The sequence below is a fragment of the Hippoglossus stenolepis genome, chromosome 17, assembly GCF_022539355.2.
Source record: "Hippoglossus stenolepis isolate QCI-W04-F060 chromosome 17, HSTE1.2, whole genome shotgun sequence".
Classification (NCBI taxonomy): Eukaryota; Metazoa; Chordata; class Actinopteri; order Pleuronectiformes; family Pleuronectidae; genus Hippoglossus; species Hippoglossus stenolepis.
The window spans coordinates 7,790,406-7,812,410 of record NC_061499.1 but is presented as its reverse complement, the minus strand read 5'-3'; the positions used below and the strand labels follow the sequence as shown (position 1 = coordinate 7,812,410).

Sequence of the window (22,005 nt, the reverse complement as noted above, 5' to 3'; positions counted from 1 at the left end):
TGTCGTCTGGCTCTTGAGGATAAAATGAATATATTTTATAATAAGAGTGACTTTATAATCTGTCACAGCTCACAGCATTCTTGGAATACAAAATTAAAATCTGATGTGTAAGATATAAAACAAATTACGTCCCAGCAAGGTACTGTTTGAAAGAAAAAAAACATTTCAGTGTTTTTCTGGTCATTTTTGGCTCTTTTTCAGGTTTTCTTTAAAAAATTGGGGGTTGGGTTAAATATTTTTGGAAATTTTCTGGGATTTGTTGGTGATATTTTCAGTTTAATTTACAGAGAATTTTTTGAATTTGTAAAGGATTTTGGGGAAAAAAAACAATTCTGAAATAATTCAAGGATTTTACAAAACAATTTCAGGGATATTTATGGAGAAATAATTCTGGAATTTTCTGAAAACTCACTAGACACATTACAATTACTTAAAATATTGAAAAGATGTCTCCTGTCTTCTTTAATTAGTTACTTGGCATCAGCTCAGTCAAGCATGTCTCATCTTTGTTCCCTGTTGAGTTCTGTGTCAGTCCAGCAATGTCTGTGATGTTCTTGATTTGAAGGAAAGAGCCGAACCAGGAATGTTTCTGGAGGTGATCTCTGTTTATTCTGCCAAAACGAGTCAAAGAACAAAACCCTCCAAAATATTTTATACATATGTAGTCCCCTACACAAATTGAATAACACAAATTAAAGGGCAAATTACACTTTAACTAGCAGGTAAACTCACAAACACAGGAGTACAACGATAAGAAGGGGCGAGGTGAAGCAGGAGACACACCCTTAATGAGGGTCCCCCAAAATTGGACTATGGTTATTTGGTCTTTATCACAATAGAAATCAAGACTCACAACTTTATTCGTTTGTTTTTCTTTTTTCTTTCATTTCTTAGCCAAACCATTCTTTAAATTTCTGAAAGGTACTTTTTTCTTGGCCATTGCAGAGGGCCGACTGGCAGCAGGAGAAGGTGAAGTCGGGTTCGGCGTATCTGACGGCCAGAGTCATGAAGTCACAGTCTGCGTGCCTCATACATGTGGTGAAGATCTTTCCTGAGGGGACAAACAGTGGGAGAAGCATTCACTCTGTGGACTTGTATGGATGTGTATATTTATATTTGTTTATATATTATCTATATTTTATTCCGCCTACAGAATATATACACTCAATGCCATCGTTTTCCTTACCGCCATCCCTTTCAACTTTATTCAAATAAAATTGACATTATTATTTTTATTGTTGTTGTTGATGTCGTTGTCGTTGTAGTTGTCTTGGTAGCTGTTGTTGGTGTTAAAATATATCATACATATATTTTGTACCTTTAGCATGCTTACCTGTACTGGTGAGTTTGAGGCAGCTGTCTTCACCCTGGTTACAGTCCTGCTTGACTTCACAGTCGTTGGAGGAGCCGTCAGGGCACGAGTAACACTGCAGCGAGTCGCCTGCTCACACACAAACACACACACACACACACACACACACACAGTCACAGTCATACAGTCACACACACACACACACAGTCACAGTCACAGTCATACAGTCACACACACACACACATACACATACACATACACATACACACACAGTCACAGTCATACAGTCACACAGACACACACACAGTCAGTGGATTTGTTGAGTTGAGTTTGTAGATAAAAGTCACAAAATGTATCATAATCCATCAAAAATGAGAGATGATCTGTGTGTTGTGCTATTTTGCTAATATGTCTTACTTGTTTTCATGTAACATTTATTTTAAGATTGCACGAACATTGTTTTTTCTTTTTTCCTTTCATTCTATTCAAATAAATGTTCTCAATAAAATGACGGTGGCATCAATCTTCTCATCTCCCAAAATGTCAAACTGTTCCTCTAATGGAAAAGGGAAACAACAGCTCCAGTCTTTCCCAAAAGTCTTCCAGTTTTTCTATATATTTTTCTATTTTTTCATTTTATTTTAGAGCGTAAAATCTTTACAGAAACCTTTTCCTTTCTAAAGAATGCATATTGGAAATATCTGTACACTTCACTTCCAAGTGCTAAACTTTAAATAATGGAGAACTATATTATTTTAAATATTTATATACATGTCTCCACTGTGTTAAATAACAGCAACATGGCGGAGTGGTACCACCTCAACAATGATGAAGCAAAAATGTTCCTGCTATGTTGTAAACAACAAACACATTTGATTCTTGTCTGCACAGAGCAAACTTCACTTTCTCCCTGAAATATCACACGGAATATTATGAATGATTATCACTGACTCTGCAAAGTGGGAAGTGGAAGCACATGACACAACAGCAGCACATTCAAAAGACACACTGACGTGTCAAACTGTTCCTTCAGGCGGTTGTGTCCTCTTCCAGAAACACGTAATCTCCCTCTCGCCCCACTTGGCTGCACTTTTCAAAGAGGGGGATAAAAAAACCTGAGCATTAATGAAGGAGTTTCTTCTTTAGCCTTTCTCACCAAATCCAAACATGGCAAAGCTGAAGGCCAGGCACAGCAGCAGCGAGCTCCTCATGGTGACTGAAAGCACCGTCACGTCTGAGAATCTGAACAAAACACACAGTTAGAGTTTAGTCAAAATCTGGAGAAAGGATTTCCCTTCAATGCAGCTTTAATGAGACTCCCACCAGTGATGTCTCACTACCTGCTCCTCTGCAGACACTTATCACCTATTATTAAATAAATGCTGCGCTGCCGTCGTCGAACACTCACCTGTGGATGAGAAGAAAATGACTTTCAGCTCGCGAGGATGAAACTTTGTGTGACAGAACCAACACAAAGAGCAAACAAGCCATTTGTTTGGGTTCAGAGTCCGTGGGTGGATTTGGGTCAGAGAGCGACAGATTGGCCAAAATACAGTGAACACACATGTTTGTGTAACACAGAGAAAGTAGATCAGTATCAATACGGTTAAAAAGCTTTCTGTCAGAATTCTAATCCTTGTCTTTATTTCTTATAAATCAACTTATATGTCATTTAGTTTTTTGTTATTTTCTTTTCTCATTATTGTGTGTAAAATAGAAAAATAACATGAATTGTGCTTCATGTTTATCTGCTTATTTTAATAGATAAGCAATGTTTATATGTTTAGAGTGTTTATAACATGATACTTATTGTAAGTCCATGGTCCAAAGTTTCTTGCGAGATGAGAAAGATCTGGTGAGGAACTTTTTTTTGTGATGATCTCTTTTTGTCCAACAAGTCGCATGAAAACACCAAAACTAAAAAAGATTTATTAGTTTAATGGCCCCGGACTAGGACACACTCAGGGAATCAAACTGTTGCACTGGGCGACAGGAAAACCTCAGGTCCTCAAATTCACAAGACCCCATTTGAATCAGTTTGAAATAAATACTTCCATTTTATGTTTTTAATGAAAAATGTCAGGAGAACCTTTTATTTTTATTGTGATGTTTTTCGTCAGCAGCGACCCAGGTTTGGTGTCAATAAACACTGAATTGTGTATGAGTATCTGAAAGTGTTTTATAATCCTGGATTCATATTTAGTCTTTCTATCTTTCTCTCTCTTTCTCTTTCTCTCTGCAGGTCATTATAAGCGTCGGAGCCTGGTGGCGTGAAATCAGACTTGACACACACACTCACACACTCACACACACACTCTCAGAAGCATGAAATCAAAGTTCATGTTACAGTTTTTCTACTCTAATTATTTTCTTTACGGACCTGCAGCTTTTTTAATTTGGAGAGATTGTTTCAATGTAAATAATAGATGAAATTATACCGTAACCTGCAGAGTTTATTTAAGTTTATCCTCATTAAACCTTAAAAGTTGGGTTTCAAGGAGAATTGTTATATTTTAGGGTGATGTTTAATTCAGAGGAGTAAAATGTGTTTCATTTTTCCCAGGGGGAAGCTCCACGTTCTCTCACAGAGGTTTGAAACGTGGCCGTGTGAAAGCCACATGACTTTCCTTTGCCATTGCAGCTATTTAGGTTAATGACTGTCTGTCCTGCTGCTCATTACTTCTTGTCTGAGGCCGAGCTACAGGCGTCTGTAATGAGGGAAATCGCTGCTTCCATTTGTTTCGGGTGCCGATGAGGATTTTTTTCTACCAGCTTTGCAGTGTTCATGCCAACCACATGTGTCAGTTCTGTCTGTGTATGGGGTAAAAAACTCTTTTCAATGGTTATATAATGTGCACCGAGCTTATTTGACCATAAAGGACACCACTGATCGTGAAGTACAACTAGAAGCAATTATTGCTTTAGAGGGTCAGAGGGTCTGAGCCATTATGATGTAGAATTTGTTGGGATATCCAGATCAGTGTCGTGATTTTGATAGAATTGAATATTAGCTATAGTGTAAAAAATAAAGGTGCAGACAACAGTGCAATTTTTTATACTTTTTTATGTGTGCATCAGTGATTTATATCATTCAACCGTCACACGTCCAGCTCAGCAATAAAATAAACGACTTGAATTTGATGGTCATCTAGTTAACCAATAAATAATGAATGTTAATGACCCTTATTTGACTCCACACACTGCTCACACTATGGTTTAATGTACATTCTTTAACATTGTGAACTCTTCTCACTGCATCAAATGATTCATGTGCAAACCCACCACACTTTCTGATGTAACTGTACATTCTCTAGTCTTCATTTTCTCATTTCTTTTTCTTTCTTCTCCTGTCCCCCTTTCCTTTTGTTCTCAACTTGCCCTTCATTCATTCATCCGCTCATTCATTTATTCACTGCCTCGTTTCTTTTTTTTTCTTTGCTCCTTTTACATCTCTCTCTCTCTCTCTCTCTCTCTCTCTCTCTCTCTCTCTCTCTCTCTCTCCTTCAGTCCACCACAATGTCTCTCACTCTTTCATTTCCCAGTCCACTGAGTTAAATATGGGAAAACCAAACCAATCAGGCCATGACATGGTTATTATTTTTAACACATTTTAATTCCCTTTCTGTGTGTGTGTGTGTGTGTGTGCGCGCGTCCATTTCCATTTCTTCTGTTAGAAGATTTAAGATTTAAACTCATGAATTAATAAATCATTAACATTTGACCAGTGTTTGTGTGTGTGTGTGTGTGTGTGTGTGTGTGTGTGTGTGTGTGTGTGTGTGTGTGTGTGTGTGTGTGTGTGTGTGTGTGTGTGTGTGTGTGTGTGTGTGTATAGGTGCCTTTTGAAGCAGTATATGCACAGACACACACATGAGTATTCTCTGATGAATGATCCATAAATTATTCTACATGGATGCAGATTTGCACAAACCACATGTATTATGCAAATTACGCGCCAACCAACCGAAATTACCAAATCCAGGGATTAAACTACAAATGTATAAATAGGGGGATGGAAGGTCTGCAATTTTAAGAAAAGATAATGCGGCAGCAAGGTCAGTTTTTTTTAAAGTGTAGATCACGATTGACATTTAAAAAAAGAAATCTCCAATAACTTATTTTTCGGCCACCTGGGGGCAGTGGAAACTAGTTGTGTCATCAACCCTTAAAAGTTGATCTGGTGAACTTCTTAATAAACATCACGGCCACTTGAAACTGTTCTGCCATTATTACTTTGTCTGTTTAGTTGCTATTAAACTGTGTGATCCGTCTCAAATTTTCTACCAGGCATCAAGGCTAAAGTTATATCAGTAAAACAAGTTTTGTGTTACGAGTCTGAGTTTCTCCCTCAGGATGAAGATTTAGAGTGAGAGGGTGAAAGATTTGACATCAAACTGTTGTGAATGTATTGGTGGATGCATGTTTGCTTCAGATTGGTGTTATATCATGATGTCACTCTATCTGTGCTTCTTGTGTGATTCATTGTATTTGACTTGTTTTTTTGTAATATTGTACAGTTTATGTGTACTTTTGTTTTGATCTATTTTCAATGTACCCTCATTTATAGATGGAATTGATAAAATACTAGAAAACACTTGTTGGGAATCAAACAACACAACCCACAAGTTACAGCTTTCAAAATATTCAAACAGGTGAATTATGGACCTCGGTAAAGCAGTTAGTGTAGTTAGAATTTACTGCAATACATTTGTAACTGTTTTCCCTTTATACCAAGGTCGTATTTCCAGTAATGACCCACTTCAGCCCGCATGCTTGCACACAGCAGCACGTGTGACACACAGATCCCTGTTCACTGACGAGGTGAGGACACACACTCGCTGGATCCCACAGGACATTAGTCCTCAACTGGTCCGGTCACGTTCAGGACACTGACAAATACGTGTTGTAACTACCCTTTAATTAGATGAGGGAAGAAATAGTGTCCTCATTAGGGACGTAATTAACTCAATGAACACTGAAGTATAGCAATTAAACATCACATACATGTACAGTAGATATACTGTGTGTGTGTGTGTGTGTGTGTGTGTGTGTGTGTGTGTGTGTGTGTGTGTGTGTGTGTGTGTGTGTGTAAGAGTATGAGAGAGAGAGAGAGAGAGAGAGAGAGAGAGACCTATGTTTATATCATCTCACACGTCCACCCATTAAAGGGTTAATACAGTAATTTAATAAATGTAGGGGGGTTGACAGAGGGAGCAATAGAATGCAGGTAGTATAATTATCTGGAGTGACCTGAGTGTCCATGCATGTAGGACATACCTGCCCCCCCCCCCCTCTAGAGCCTTGAATCTCACTGTTTTCCTTCCTCCCTCATCCCCTTCCTCTCTGTTCTCCCTGGTTCATCTCAATGATTCTCAACCTCTCACCTGAAGCGAATTCACCTTCTTCTCTGGACTCTACCTCAAAATTCTTTTTGTGTTGCGTTTTCCAATATAATCTATCACAGAGCAAAGAGACGCAGGTTAAGTCCTGTGATGGACTGGTGAGCTGGACCCCACCTCTCGCCCAAGGTCAGCTGGGATTGGCTCCAGCCCACCTACCCAAACCGAGCCTGTTGGCACTCATTGGGCCTTTTTTTGAAACTCTACTCTTTTTCGATCACGTTGACTGGGCTAACTTCCAGATTTTTTTACACTGATGTTGTAATCAGTGGAAACACTGGGTCCAGGTCAGGCTCAGTTAGTTTTATCTTGGGCTCGTTCGGGTTTGGACAGAAAGTTGCGTCTCTCTAAGTACAGATCACGTCTAAAACAGACAAGGGTCCAAAGTTTGTGAAAAGGAAAAGTCGAGGCCTCTTTAAGAAATGGATTCCAGGGTAAATCTGATTCACTGTGTTGTGGCAGGAGGATAATACATATCCACTGTAATTGTTTAGAGGACAATTTGGATCAACATTAGAGGGATTGAGGGGACAAGGTGGAAGAATCCTTGGGATGCAGGCGCTCTGGGTGAAACCAAGAGTTATTCAAAGTGTCTGTGTGATCATTCATTTTAAAGCCTGTCCCTTAAGAGTCTTCAAACTTTATAGACGCACAGCACTAAATTGCCAGAGAACTCTTTTTAATCCATGATAAATAAAAACCAGCTGCCCGCTGGTGCACAGCGTGTCAGGACAGATATCACGTGTCGTCAATTCATAAATGATGTTATTTATGAATTAAAGACAAGAAAACGTGGGAGGAGGGAGATCAGGATCAGGTTTAGGACTGACATCACGTCTTTCTTTCCCCCCCCGATCTTTTCACTCCACAGGAAGGTTGTGCAGCTCTGTGGGAAATTGTCCTGGGAGATTAGTGTGTGGATACTTGTACTTCTATCTTTGTGAGGACCAGTTTGACGATTAGACATCACTTCTAAGGACTGCTTGAGGGTTGAGACTCGGGTTAAATCAAGGTTAGACTATGGGATGCATGAGTGTGTTTTCCAAATTTACTCAAATGTGTGTGTGTGTGTTTGTGTGTGTGTGTGTGTGTGTGTGTGTGTGTGTGTGTGTGTGTGTGTGTGTGTGTGTGTGTGTGTGTGTGTGTGTGTGTGTGTGTGCGTGTGTGTGTGTGAGGTGTATGTGTGTGTGTGTGTGGATTACCAATGTTTGGAATTAATTTCCAGCACCCAAGAAAGCCCTGTTTGACTCTTTCCCAACAGGGGCTCTTGCTTCAATCACATGCTCCCCGTGTGTGTGTGTGTGTGTCTACAGTTATGTACGGTTCAGTGTGTGCCCATATTTATCCACTTGCAACATGTCTGAGCCTTTGAACTTGTTTTCTTGTGTTTCAACAGTTTGTGTGTGTGTGTGTGTGTGTGTGTGTGTGTGTGTGTGTGTGTGTGTGTGTGTGTGTGTGTGTGTGTGTGTGTGTGTGTGTGTGTGTGTGTGTGTGTGTGTGTATGCATATGTATGTGTGGGTGTGCGTGTCGTCCAGGGAACATATAACTGGATTAGCCGTCATGCTTTTATTTCTGTAATGGAAACATCAGCTTCAGAAGGAAAGTAGGGCTGAGGCCAGGCAGCGAGTGTGTACGAGACAGAGGGGGAGAGAGGGAGGCAGGAGGGGAGACGGGTGTAAGTGGTGTTAACAGCGAGAGACTCTTTATTCAACATGTTTTTCTGCTTCAGATTCGCTTTGAACCGCGGCATTAAAACTGAAAGCTTCGTGTTCAATTTCGGGTCTGGATCTTTGATAATACTTTTATCTTTTTAGGGTCCATAAATTCCAATTTGTTTCCAAAGGTTTTCCTGAAAAGCACATGAGAATTTGGTTTCTAATTAAATACAGTCGTTCGTTTTTACACTTCTAGCTATTTCGAACTAAGTAGCATTGACACTTTAATTCAAGTCATAATGCTGCGGGAAAAAATGCCAAATCTTTCACATTTTTTTCACATTTTTTTCAAATGTTATTTTATTTTGGAAAGATATATTTCAAACAGTAATTACTGCACTTTATTATGTGGTAATTGAATGTGTGAGACATTAATATCATTTGTGGGCGATTCTAAAAGGTGGTTAAAGGGATATTCCAGCCATTTATATTGTTGTTTTTGAAAGGACAAACTCTCTGCAGCAATGTGTCTGCACCATCAACCGCAGATATGATTTAATAAGGATGCACTTTCCTTGACCCACCAGAGTGTGTGTGTTTGTGTGTGTGTGTGCACACAGTGGTGGACTTGATGAATGTGTGTGTTGAGAACATCTACAGGTTTACATGACAGACGGGGTTGCAGAGAGTGACATGATTATGGGGGGCATGAAAACAGGTCACTGGACAGTGTGTGTTTTGTCTAAAAGATTAACCATACGTGTTATGGCCCTGTGTGTGTGTGTGTGTGTGTGTGTGTGTGTGTGTGTGTGTGTGTGTGTGTGTGTGTGTGTGTGTGTGTGTGTGTGTGTGTGTGTGTGTGTGTGTGTGTGTGTGTGCTGGGGCAGATGTCCAGGATCCCATGTCATGAGCGAGCTTGTGTGTGTGTGTCACTGTCTGATCATGTGTGTGAAGTGATGTGCAGCCAATCAACTCAATCTCCTTCCCTTCAGTGATTTACGCGGCTGTTGACATGATTTCAGTTCATGTTTCAGACGTGAAGAAGTAAAACAACACACTTTATTTCCAGAGACAATTAAAAGATTAATTCCAGGAGACATTTCTTGTTGTTTTCTGTTTTTTACTGATGACTCGTTTCAGTCCACACTCCAGGGAAATGAACCGGCCGGCTATTCATGTGTGGACATATCGTATATTGAACAAATTTTGGAATGAGTCTAAGCAATGTAAGCGATTTTGGAAATGTTATAGAGCTGAACAGAATTACCAGAATAGATTACAATACCAAGCTCTGCTGTTGTTTGTCATTTTACAGCTGAATGACTCCAGAACCGAAGGAAACAACTTTTCCAAGCAATCTCACTTCACACATGTAAACTGGCTTCATACCCTCCCGCAGTAATGAGGTGTTAACAAGATTTTAATCCACTGAACAGTAACAGATGGTGGATACAGTGAAATGATGTGGTGACGAATGTATTAATTTAATGTATGTGTACGCTATGTAAACTACTGTTTGATGTTTCCGTATGTGGGGAACAATCTTTCTGTTGCTGTATTGTTTTCTTCTGCGCTGTCTCATTAGGAAAAGATTTCCATTTCCTTTGTTTTTTACATCCTCCCTCATTGATGCAACTGGGATTTCATGATACATTTTAATTTTCAAACCCAACAACTAACCTGAAATCTTAAATAAGAACTAAAATATGTCCTTGATCATAATTCGGTAGTGATTGTTAAGAGAAGCTGATCACCACTGCAGGATGGTTGAATGAAATCCAATTTGACACAGGCTTCATCACTTCTCTACACATTACTTCCTCATTTTAATTGTGAAAAGGTGATGTATTTAATGCACTTCCTGTAAATCTTCCTGTAAACCTGTACAATTAATTCAATTGAGACAAGAATAACTTTATTTCTCTATTTCTCTAGTCCTAAAACTAACTTTTAACTTTCACACAATGGCACAACAAAGATGCATGAATTGCTGTGATAAAGCAACTGCACCATCTAGTGGTTAATTTAGCAACTGGCACACATACACACACACAAACTCACATATATTAATAAAAAATAATAATAAATAAAACTGCTCGATAAAATCCTATTTTTTTTCTTGAATAACACTTCACGCACAGCCTCTTAGTTATTCTTAACTTCAGCTACCTAAAAGCCTTACTAAATAATAGAATATATCTATAAAACCCATCTATCTATAAAGAAGAAGAGACACGTTGAATGTTTATTCTCATCTCAGAATGATGAAAATGTGCAAACTGAACAGCTGTGTTTGATAGAACGTGATGTGTAATCGTGTGATTGTGTGACTGGTCTCAAGCTGCCGAGTCAGTGAAGGTACAACAGGATTTTAAAAGTAAAAAAAAAGAACAGACAGCATAATCTCACCATTGTTTTGTTTTATTTCTTCGTGACTAACAGGTGTTATGAGACTTTCTCTGTATCTGTAACTCAATATGATAGAGGAAAGGCAGCAGTATTGTTTACATATCTGTTCTGTTCCACTGTGAGAATGTGTTGATCAAACTGAGACACACATTCATCAAGTTTCTCCGTGTACCTGTTCTTGTACAAGGGCTGAAAACTGTCCATCAAGGTTTTTGTGGTTCATTCTCAACACTGGGCTGATTATTTGTGTCTGAAACAACCTGAAGATCAAGTTTATATTCAGTTTACTGTGATGCCGAAAGCCAAAAGCTGCTGAGCTGCTGCAGGTATTTTGGTGTTTATCTTTCTGCAATGCAATAAACCCTCCATTGAAATCCTCACAAGAGGCAATAACCGGCAAAGCCTTTGACCTTTCCCCCTTTAGTTTTTTACGGCTGACATTTAGTTTGATGAACTTCGAGGAAGGAAACAATCTTTGCCTTTAAAAATACAAGATGTCAAGTTATCAGCTTACAAGGAACTCCCCAGAATGATTGATAACTTTGAGACGACATGTTCTTTTTTCTTGAGATACCTCAGTGTTGAATGTCAGGTCAGCCATGAGTTACTAGATCCTAATACCACAACACCTCTCTGACATGATCAAATTCACACCATGCGTTTCCTCTAAAGACGCATTCATCTGTCTACACATTTCAATAATGATTTCACGTACATGAGGTGTAAGATAACAGTGTTGTTTAGGGTGTTGGCTTGAGTAGATCAATAATTCCTTAATGGTTCCTTCCATAAAGATCGCCTGATGTGAAAATAATTTTTAACTTCATCATCGAATCCATAAGTCATCATCTCAACAGTAGGGACCTTCTCAAATTAACCCATGGATCTATACAGATCAGGCCTACTGCACAGTCCCAGTCTTTTTTGGCCCCTGTATGAAGTGAGTGTCAATATTTCTTGTTTGAAAGTCAAATAGCTCAGTTAAAAGACTAAAAACAACCATAAATAGGGTGGGGGGGGCTTTTATCTGTCTGTGCCATAGGGCCACTCCCTCACAACCTGTCCACATGTCTTGTTTGTGAGATCAGCCTTCAGATACTTTTGTTGTGTTGATATATATTGACATACTTTTTTGGGTGTGCATTTGAAAGCTCCTAGAGGCTTATCTCCATGTTATATATGTGACCTTGAAGTGACCTTGAGAGAGAAAACTAAAGAGGACAGGGCAGTCAGGGCTCCGGGCTCTGGATCAATATTTGTTATCATCTTTTTTCCGGATTATACTTGAATTTAAAGATTTTACTTTAATTTCAGTTTTATCAATTTACTTGATTTGTATGCGTTTACATTATAAATCTGATCATTTTACTTGAACTTTCAGATTTTACATTAAGTTGAATTCTATGATTTTAGATGAATATATTTAACATTTTCTGTCAGAGAATTTGTTACGATTCTGTTTAAAGGATGCTGATTTTAAAATTGCTGCCTTGTGAAGCACTTTACAAAGGATCTACAAATAAAGAGGATATGGTTATTTTGATTAGAAATAGGCTGTTGTTGCAGGGCTACTTCAGAGCTGTAGTGCTGAATGTTACATGTTGAAACTAAAGTCTCCATCACATGAATCCCAGCCTCAGACGTCATGTGATGGATGTTACAGATAGAAAGTCTCCATCACATGAATCCCAGCCTCAGATATCATGGATGTTACATGTAGAAAGTCTCCATCACATGAATCCCAGCCTCAGATATCATGGATGTTACATGTAGAAAGTCTCCATCACATGAATCCCAGCCTCAGATATCATGGATGTTACATGTAGAAAGTCTCCATCACATGAATCCCAGCCTCAGACGTCATGTGGTGGATGTAACGTGTTGAAAGTCTCCACCACATGACATCTGAGGCTGGGATTCATGTTACATTACCATCATTAAGCTCAGCTCAGGTGAGAGCAGCTCTAACACACAGGTGAGAGGCATCACGAGCCACCTCTCAGCCAATCACAGTCCAGAGTCGAGGTCCATTGAGGAGCAGAGGTTTGAAACAGATAAGAGCTCAGGGTGTTTGTGTAGAAACACCTGGAGCCCGAATCAGCCTCAGTCTGACTCTGTGCCACCGTCTCCTCTCTGTTTAAATAAGTAGATCTAAGTATTTGTTGTTGGTATTTGTAAAGAAACATGTCTTCCTCCTCCGGGCTCTTCCTCCTCCTCCATGTGTTCTCCGTGTGGGGTGCGTTCGGCTCCGTGTCGGGGTCTCCCGCCCTGGAGGAGGTGTACCAGGCCGTGGTGAGCGTCGTGTCCCCGGGGCAGCAGTCTCTGAGCGGGGCTTCGCTCGGCTCCCTCTTTAATACGCTGGAGAAACGTGTGCAGTGCGGAGCAGTGTCGTGTGGAAAGGTGAGTTTTATGGGGCTTCGCTCCGCGGGCAGAGAGCCGGGTGAGGCGGCGGTGTGGCGGCTCTGAGGAGAGGGGGAGGTCAAGGTCCAACAGCCGATAACCGGCTGCTGCTCCCCGCTGAGCCCGGGGAGCGCTCCGGTAGAAACCTCCGCTCCTCACCGGAACATTTACTAATGTTTTATTTATTTACATAACACTATATAAGAACAACACTTATATAGTTATAAAGTCAACTTATTAGGTGGATATGATGTGTGTGTTTGTGCTGTGAGATCATGACTTAATCTGCAAAAAGCCAAAAATATTATTATTATTATTATTATTATTATTATTATTACTTTAAGATAAGCATATAATATAATCAGCATTAAAAAATATATATATCCCCATGTACCTGAAGGCTGTACCAATGCTGTGTGTAAATTATTATTGTCACTATTATTATTACTTTATGACAAGCTTATGATATAATAAGAATTTTTGAAAAAGAAACAATATTCCCATGCACCTGTAGGGTATGGTATTGAGGCCTATATTGTGTGTAAAATTATTATTATTACTTTATGATAAGAATATAATGTAATAATCCTTTTTTTTTAAAGAAAAAATATCCCTGTGTATCTGTAGGCTATGGTATAAAACCAATATTGTGTGTAAAAGTATTATTATTATTATCATTACTTTATGATGTGCATATGATGTAATAAGCTTCTTTTTTTTTTAAGAAAAATATCCCTCTGTATATGAAAGCTAAGGTATATAGGCCGATATCGTGTGTAAAATTATTTTTACAAAACTAAACTAAGATACTTTAAGGTTAGTTAGTCATTTGTTGGTAACTGGGATGAACCTGTTGTTTCAGTGAGTAAAGTCCTTGAACTTCCTCTGACTGTATGATCTAATCTGTATGAATGGACAGTGCGTGGTCGATAAGCTACGCGTATCAACTGCTGGTGAACGGAGCAGATAAAAATAACACATGAAATAAGTAATACGCACAGAACTGATATCAAATGAAGAGTTTTCAATTGTGACACAGGCTTCTAATATAAGTTCACTTACACTTGATACAGTGAATAATAACATAATGTATAACAATACATTGTAAATTAACAAACCCACAGTTTAACCGTGTGAGTTCATATTAAAGTTGCAGCTTTTGTTTCCTGTTTTGACAGTTTAGAAGAAGAAGAATGAACTAATCCGGGACTCTTTTCTCAATACGTGTGTTTTTATAGACACTAATTTCCAGGAAATGACTGATACAGTAATTGATAATCTGCTAATTTAATCTGTGTGTGTGTTTGTGTGTGTGCTGTCTGTGTAGTGTAATCTAACAGGTGGCGTTCACCAGCTGTTTGGCAATCACTCCATCCACGGGGAGGATGAAGCTGGAAGAGTCAGCCATAATGAAACCATCGGCGTCTCCCAGTTCAGCGACCTCGCCGCCGGCTCCGTCCTCTACCTCACTTCTCCTGGCCCGGTCTGCGACGCGATCATTGAGGGGAGGTGGGGCGAGGAGACGGAACATTTCCTCCACAGGGTCACACATCATGAGCAGCACGAGCACCTGGAGCACGAAGAGGGCAGGACGCAACATGACCACGAACACATAGACGTTCACCAATTAGAGACTGTGCTTGTAGAGCTCCGTCGCCACTATGAGCCGTCACACAATGAGGTAAGCTCAGGACGACAGCAACAGTTTGTACAGCGCATACATCTGTCCAGATCCAACAGTCCCCTTATTGCACACACTCATGAATATCATTAGCCTACACATGTCTGATTTTTAACAATTATCTGCTGTAAAAGCTCAGTTTTATTTCACACCACATGGACTTTTAAATTAAATTTGTACAGCAGCCAGCGCGCAAATGCAGTGCAACAGTAGTTTTTCTCCTTTGCAATATTTATTACTCAATCTATCTTATTGGGTGATGCCTGCTGGGGCCGACCTACTAGGCTTTGCCCTAGGCTTTGCCCTGCACTCAGCCACATCACCATAGCACATGAATGAGAGTTGAACTGGGAAGTCATCACCACTGAAGTGAACAATTAAATGCAAAGATTACTCATGATCAATCTTTTCCAGTATTTAGTTTTACTATGACATCAGTTAGCCAATTAATATTAGGCCTCACAGTGGTTCACACAACGGTTAACACGACTTCCCAGTCCTCCCGAAGAATTCAGGAGGAGTATAAAATATGATCAAATTTGAACAACTCTATTATAGTTGAGTTCATTAGTTAAAACTCCATCATACCTTCTCTCCTCGTCCCTCGTCTTCATCACCACCAGAGCTGTCTAACAGCCAGCGACATCATGGCAGAAGTCAACGCATCGTTACCAGACCAGAGACAGGAAGTGGGCGCGGTTCTGGGCCGGGTCCTGTATCACGCTCTGCAAGGTCACTGCTTCGTCAGCGAGTCCCTGCCTGAGGAGAGCTTCTTCCTGGATTACATCCTGGCCCGTCTGGGGTCAGAGAACTTCGCTGTCGGGGGTAAATGTCCTGCACAAAAAAATATTGCTCAAAAAATGTTTCGGTGGCAAGTTAAATTACTACTTAGACTAATAAATGCATTTATCATAGTTATGTGTATATGTTGTACTGTTCTGTGCAAAATGTATCTGTTGGTTGCACTGAAATATTAGAATTTTCTTTGTTTATCAACACACCTGTTTTTTATATATTTTCTTTCTTTATGTTATTGGTCACATCATTGGTTCTTACTGTAAATGTGCTGAACACCCACATGAATCTTATGGTGGTTTACATGTGTCCCCTGCAGATTTGGAGGCTCTTATGAGAAGTCTGAACATTGGGAGTGACCACGAACATGGGCACGAATCCCACGGGGACGAACCCCACGGGGACGAACCCCACGGGGACGCACACCAAGAGGACGAACACCAAGAGGACGAACACGCCCATCATGATGACAGCGGTGCAGGACGGAGGAGGAGGAGGAGCAGCCATGAGGGACATGGAGGAAACCGCACCTGGGATAAGGTGGAAACTACATTTCAACATTCAGTTCATCCGTTCATACGTGATCTTAGACAGGTGCATAGAATAAGAGAAAAGATCATGAGTCAAAGTTTAAAAAGAAGAACTCCTGCACATTGTCAACATATATTCGCTCAGTAAATACCTGATAAACGTCTTTTGATTGCATCTAAACTGTAATTCCTTTTTTATTTTTTTATTTCTCCCAGCGCTGTTTCTCGGCTGAAGAGCTGGTCCTGATCTTCGGCCTGGATGCAAACAGCTCTGCCTCCTCGGTTCGGTCCGACGTGGCCCGGCTCAGCCCGGCGTTCGTCCAGCAGATACTGAGCGGAGCCTGCGCAGACATGACAGAGCAAGTGAAACCAGATGATCTCACCAAGACGGAGAGTAAGTGTGTGGATTGGATTTTAGGAGGTGACGATGACTAAAAGCGATCCTGCCTCTCCGGTTGGAGATATTGGACGCGCAATTTGGAAATTTGTGTTGATGACCCTTAAAATTTCTCTCTGTTCTCCCCTCTTCTTGTAGGATACATCTATGCAACCATCGCCAATGTGGTGATAACACTCGCGTCCATGTTCGGCATCGTGCTGCTGCTGTGCACCTCGTGTACCAGTGTGTTCCAGTTTTGTGTCCAGTTTTGCATCAGTCTGGCTGTAGGTTCACTGACTGGAGATGCCTTATTGCACCTGTTACCTGTGGTGAGTCATTTTTAGACTAATAGTAAGCAGGCAAAAGACTGCAAAACAAAAACAACAACATTTAAATTTTTGTGCAGCACATACTCAGCTGGACCTCGTCTTTGTTCAGTTTCTAGGTTTACACGCGCACGCAGACAATGGCGGTGGCCACGATCACCAGGAAGAAACTCCAGACTACATTTACAAGATGTTGGTGGTGATAGCCGGGATTTACTACTTTTACCTGATGGAAACCGTCTTCTCTCTGATCGCATACAGAGATAATCACAGCCATCACCATCACCAGCACCATCACGCCGTAAGTCAAATAAAACACTACAGATAAAAGTATTATCATTATTCAGAACATGATGCTGATAAGAAGAGTATTTTGGCAGAACATGTTATTGACAAACCATTCTTTCCTAAAATTACCAACAAATCCCATTAAATTAAAGAAAGCTGTGACTTTTAAAACATTGTCAATGAAAGTATGGGAACTCAATGGTAACAGCTCACAGGTAAATCTTGTTAAACTAGATTGTGAATAATTTGAAATAAGCATATGAACAAATATGACAAAATTAATCTTTCATGAATCTGCTTTGCTTTCAAAGATTGTATTCATACTAGAAATTGTGTAGTGTTTTATTTTAGTTGTGCTTCATCCAGATAAATGATCTTGTATCTGATTCCTCCTCTTCCTCCTCTCTTTATTCAGTTGTCTCTCTTTTTCTTTTTAGGAAGAATCTGAGCCTCATCACTGTGACCATGGGAGGGTTTTAGAGATGTATCAGCAGGAAAGGAAACAAAGACAAGACAAGTCGGCCTCAAAAGCAGATCTGGTGAGAAACCGTCATTCGTGTTTAAGGTGGAATATTAATAAATACTGGAAATTAATGTAACAAGGATCTAATTCACCTGCACGGAACAATATAATCCAAACAAAATAAGTCATATATACGAGACTATAGTACTGAGGAAATCTTCAGCTACTTCTCCTACAGTTTGTAAGAAATAGATCTTGTGAAGCGGGATGAGTTATCTAATGTTTTATCAATATTATGTGACATATATATTTCAGGTCGCCTATGAAGAAAACAACAAAGTGCGCACAAGAGGCAAGTATACACAACAAGAGTGACATCACCAAGCTGTGATGATGGTGCTCATCATCATGGCACCGCTGCTAACTATGACTTTGTCCCCCTGCCTCTGCAGAACAGCGTCTGCTGCCTTACATGATCACCATCGGTGACGGGATCCACAACTTTGCAGACGGCTTAGCGATAGGTGCAGCTTTCTCCCTGTCATGGAAGTCTGGTTTGGCCACGTCTCTGGCTGTGCTGTGCCATGAGCTACCACACGAACTGGGTAAAGAACACACACAAAAGCAGAACATGTATGGTTTGATCTTTTTGTTTTCATCCAATTTTGAACACCCTCGTCCTGTTGCTTTTCTTTCTCTTTTAGGGGATTTTGCCATTTTGCTGCACAGCGGCGTGTCCGTACGCAGGGCCCTGCTTTTAAACATCGCCAGTGCCATGACCTCGTTCATAGGCCTGTACATCGCTTTGTCGGTCGCCACTGACCAGACAACCCAACAGTGGATAGCCGCCGTCACCGCGGGACTCTTTCTGTACGTGGGACTGGCTGATATGGTGAGTGGTTCTGCTCAAAGGCAATACAAGAGAACAGAATGGGTTATGTTTACAGGATATACAGAGAAAAGTGGTTTGTTGCTGTAAAACTGATTCCCCCAAATCCAGGACAATAAACTAACTAAGTAACCTCCACCTCTGTTTCTCTCTCCAGCTCCCCACCATGGTCCACATCAGCAACAAGAGACCCTGGCTGATGTTTCTGCTGCAGAATGTCGGCCTTCTCACCGGCTGGGGAATCCTGCTGCTGCTGTCACTTTACGAAGAGAGGATCAGCTTTTAAGGCAGGGACTCGTACAAACAGCACGCCAGCACATTGGTGTGGCTTGTTTCTGGTGCACTCAATGCAAATTGTAAAAATGTATGAATTAACAATATATATATATATTAACATCTATGCATGTTACACCCTAAGGACAGTATGCAAAAGCAGGAAAAAGGTCGACAGAATACTGTCAGACACAAAAGTGTAAAGACACTGTCAAATGAGGAGCTAATCCAGTGTTAGAAGTTCTTGAAAAGTAATTAAAACTAGCTGTGTCTCCGAAATAACTTAAACTCCAAAGCCCTGTCACCACATTATACATTCCAGTACAACACCACAAACTACAGCCAGGAGAGCTGACGGTTCTGCTTCTCTGACATATGATTTATTACAAGACTTGTGTAGTGGACTGAATTATGCCTTTTAAACAGGACTCTCAGTTTAAAGTAGATATTGTTTTAAAGTTTTAAAAATGTGTCGATAATGTTCTGGTGCTTGAAAAAGAAAAGAAACATTAACAAATTAACTTTTTATCAATGCAATGTTGTTTATTTGCTCACTTATTAGTCACTTTTCTATCCCCTGGCTTTGCATTTTGTACCCAGGGACACGTGCACACACATCACCTTCAATCTTCAAAGGGATAGTTCACCCCAAAATGAAAATTCACTCATTATCCACTCACCACTATGCCGATGGACGTGGGGGGTTGAAGTGTTTGAGTCCAAGAAACACTGGTCATTTACACCGTGTTTTTAGCCTTGTAACATTTAGAATAGAGGCTGGACTGTGAAACACAGTTACCCATGTCTGTTTCTTGGCACAAAAAATTGTCAGTGCAGATGTTTTTTTATAAATTTCATGGCACTGATAAATGTCAATAGGCTAATATACAAGCGTCGCTCTCCTTCAATTCTTTAGTGATGTTCTTTTATAATACAGCTTTGTACAGAATTGTTCTTTTCGTACGTTTTATTAAATGTATTCGGGAAAACAAACATGTCACATTTGCAAAGGAAAAAGTATACAGTTAAGAAATGATATTGACTACACTATGGTATATCTTTTGTATATTTGGTATATATTTTGTGTTTTTGCCTTGTTTAAAGAAGAATTTAAAGAAAATCTAAAACCTTATTAGGTCATTAAGCAATTTACAGTTTTTTTCTTCAGCCTTAGTAGCACGTGGATGAAGACTTAAAGCAAATTGTACTTTAAGAAACCATAGAACTGAATCTGTTTTCACTCTCGCTGCAGTGGTTCTGGAATTTGGCTCATGTTCATGTTCCTTCTTGCATTAGATCATGGGTCTGTCTTGATGTGAATGAAGCCAGAGGTGCAGTGGATACTGGACTGTATTTTTATCTGTCTCATCTAATCTCTTTGACATGTGATCATCTTCATTAGGGACAGAGTCCACTGACGACTCATTGCACACAAGACAGAGACGTATATGCTCACTGGGCACTTCATTCGAAACACCTGCTTATTCGTGCAATTATCCAATTGGAGAATCACGTGGCAGCAGTGCAATGCACTAAAATCACAGTGACACAGATCAGGAGATCAGATTAGATGTGCCTTAAAACTCACTTGAAGGACAGGAACTACTTGCGTTTGCAATTATACATCTGAGCAGACAAAAACGGCCTGCGGAGTTCCACAAGGCTCCAGTCTGGGGCCTCTTCTGTTCAACATATACATGCTACCATGAGCTCAGATTATGGAAAACAACAAAACATGTTTCCACTCTCATGCAGATGGCACATACATTCATAAAACCATAGCACCAGGGGACTATAATTTTAAACTTGTGCACTCATGCATCATCTAGACTCCTAATCTGGGAGAAGTCTGCTAAAGACTTTTTGGTTTTCTGTCATTGTCTTTTATTAAATAATAATTACGTATTCTTTACACTGCACTGTAACCTTTGCTCTTGTATTTTTTTATTTTCTATTGAACTCATGTTATGTAAAGCACTCTGAATTGCCTTATTGATGAAATGTGCAACATTATAAACCTGCCATGCCTTAATAACAATGAATCATGGTTTAAATACCAAAGATAAATACCATAGAATCCATTCCAGGAAGAAATAGGAGCTGTTTGCAAAAGTGAGGCCCTTAAACCGTGAGCGGTAAAGACCTCAGTGGTAAAGTTACCTGCATGGGGTGCAAGTGCAGTATGCGCTTGCACGTCTACTTTCTCTCAGACAAAATGACCCATTTAATGACCACATGTACTGCAGGTTGTGTCCTGATCCTTTAAGCATATGCTGTAAAACAAATGACAGAGATTGCAGCATGTGGCTGCTGACTGAGGAAAACTGGATTTTCCTGAAGTCAGCTTCTCAACCCTCTACAGAACATTTCAAGAGGTTCAATGAGCTCTGAGTCTCATGTAGGTTTTATTAAATTAAACTTTAGAGTCACGTCTAAAACTGGACCTTTGAGCACCTTATACATTAGACTGGATGATACATCTTTTACAGTAGTGTTGCTGATAGACCCAGACAAGAGGGACTTCCCTGCCGTATCTGTGGAAAGCAGGATGGGAACTTTTACGACTTCATAAAGATGTTTATGAAGCAGTAATCCGGTGACACAGAAAGATGAGAGGAGCCATAAATAAAAAGAGCCACTTAATGCATGAAATGTAAACGCTGACTGCCCGTGTTACTGTAACGTCTACAGTGTAAATGATCATTTTTGGGAACACGTGTACAGTAAATAGTGGTGAAGCCTTAAAGACTACAGTGCATCGAATGAGTGGTGAGACTGAATGACTGTTATTAAGAGGAGCTAATGTGTAATGGACATCCAGGTGTGACAGTGTTACAGTAGGGCTGGTTATACTGGTCATATCCCACATTTAGACGTCTGTATGTTGTAATGGGTGACGACAAGTCTCGAGTTCGAGTATCTGATACGGTTGCACTTAGCCTTCTTGCTATCCCGTCAACGAAACACAATTTGTGTTCATAAAGTCGGACTGGACTGTCGATTTTCACACTTTTTCTTTCAGGAACCATAATTAGGTTAGAAAAAGTTATCCCTCTCTCTCTCTGCCACATATCTATAAAAGAGTAGAGACCAGCAGTGGTTTTCAACCTATGGGTTGGGTCCCTGCCAGGGGTCATTAGGTTAATGTGTGGGGTCATTAGATGATAAAGAAGGAATGAAGAATACATCGTGTAATATTTCTGGTAAA

General features: G+C 40.1%; 2 protein-coding genes across 2 annotated transcripts; one reads left to right on the top strand and one right to left on the bottom strand.

The window, feature by feature from the left end:
• Positions 1-586: 586 nt before the first annotated feature.
• LOC118124934 (CD59 glycoprotein) lies at positions 587-2,803 on the bottom strand. The gene is made up of 4 exons (XM_035183157.2): positions 2,721-2,803; positions 2,469-2,554; positions 1,334-1,441; positions 587-1,051 (listed from the first exon to the last, which is right to left on the bottom strand). The coding sequence occupies exons 1-4, from the start codon at positions 2,801-2,803 to the stop codon at positions 891-893; spliced, it is 438 nt and encodes a 145-aa protein (XP_035039048.2). The 3' UTR covers positions 587-890.
• A 10,154-nt stretch (positions 2,804-12,957) lies between these two features.
• Positions 12,958-18,872, top strand: slc39a4 (solute carrier family 39 member 4). Its single transcript, XM_035183500.1, has 11 exons — positions 12,958-13,173; positions 14,501-14,854; positions 15,478-15,679; positions 15,969-16,189; positions 16,396-16,573; positions 16,715-16,887; positions 16,997-17,185; positions 17,610-17,734; positions 18,071-18,240; positions 18,340-18,527; positions 18,682-18,872. The coding sequence occupies exons 1-11, from the start codon at positions 12,958-12,960 to the stop codon at positions 18,808-18,810; spliced, it is 2,145 nt and encodes a 714-aa protein (XP_035039391.1). The 3' UTR covers positions 18,811-18,872.
• Positions 18,873-22,005: the final 3,133 nt, after the last annotated feature.

Excerpts from the sequence above, each read along its gene's own strand:
- LOC118124934 (XM_035183157.2), bottom strand. The coding sequence starts at position 2,803 with ATGGCTTGTTTGCTCTTTGTGTTGGTTCTGTCACACAAAGTTTCATCC. Across the intron at positions 2,555-2,720 it reads CATTTTCTTCTCATCCACAG|ATTCTCAGACGTGACGGTGC; the intron begins GTGAGTGTTCGA and ends TGTTTTGTTCAG. Across the intron at positions 1,052-1,333 it reads CCTCAAACTCACCAGTACAG|GAAAGATCTTCACCACATGT; the intron begins GTAAGCATGCTA and ends TTGTCCCCTCAG.
- slc39a4 (XM_035183500.1), top strand. The coding sequence starts at position 12,958 with ATGTCTTCCTCCTCCGGGCTCTTCCTCCTCCTCCATGTGTTCTCCGTG. Across the intron at positions 13,174-14,500 it reads GAGCAGTGTCGTGTGGAAAG|TGTAATCTAACAGGTGGCGT; the intron begins GTGAGTTTTATG and ends CTGTCTGTGTAG. Across the intron at positions 17,186-17,609 it reads ATCACCAGCACCATCACGCC|GAAGAATCTGAGCCTCATCA; the intron begins GTAAGTCAAATA and ends TTTTCTTTTTAG.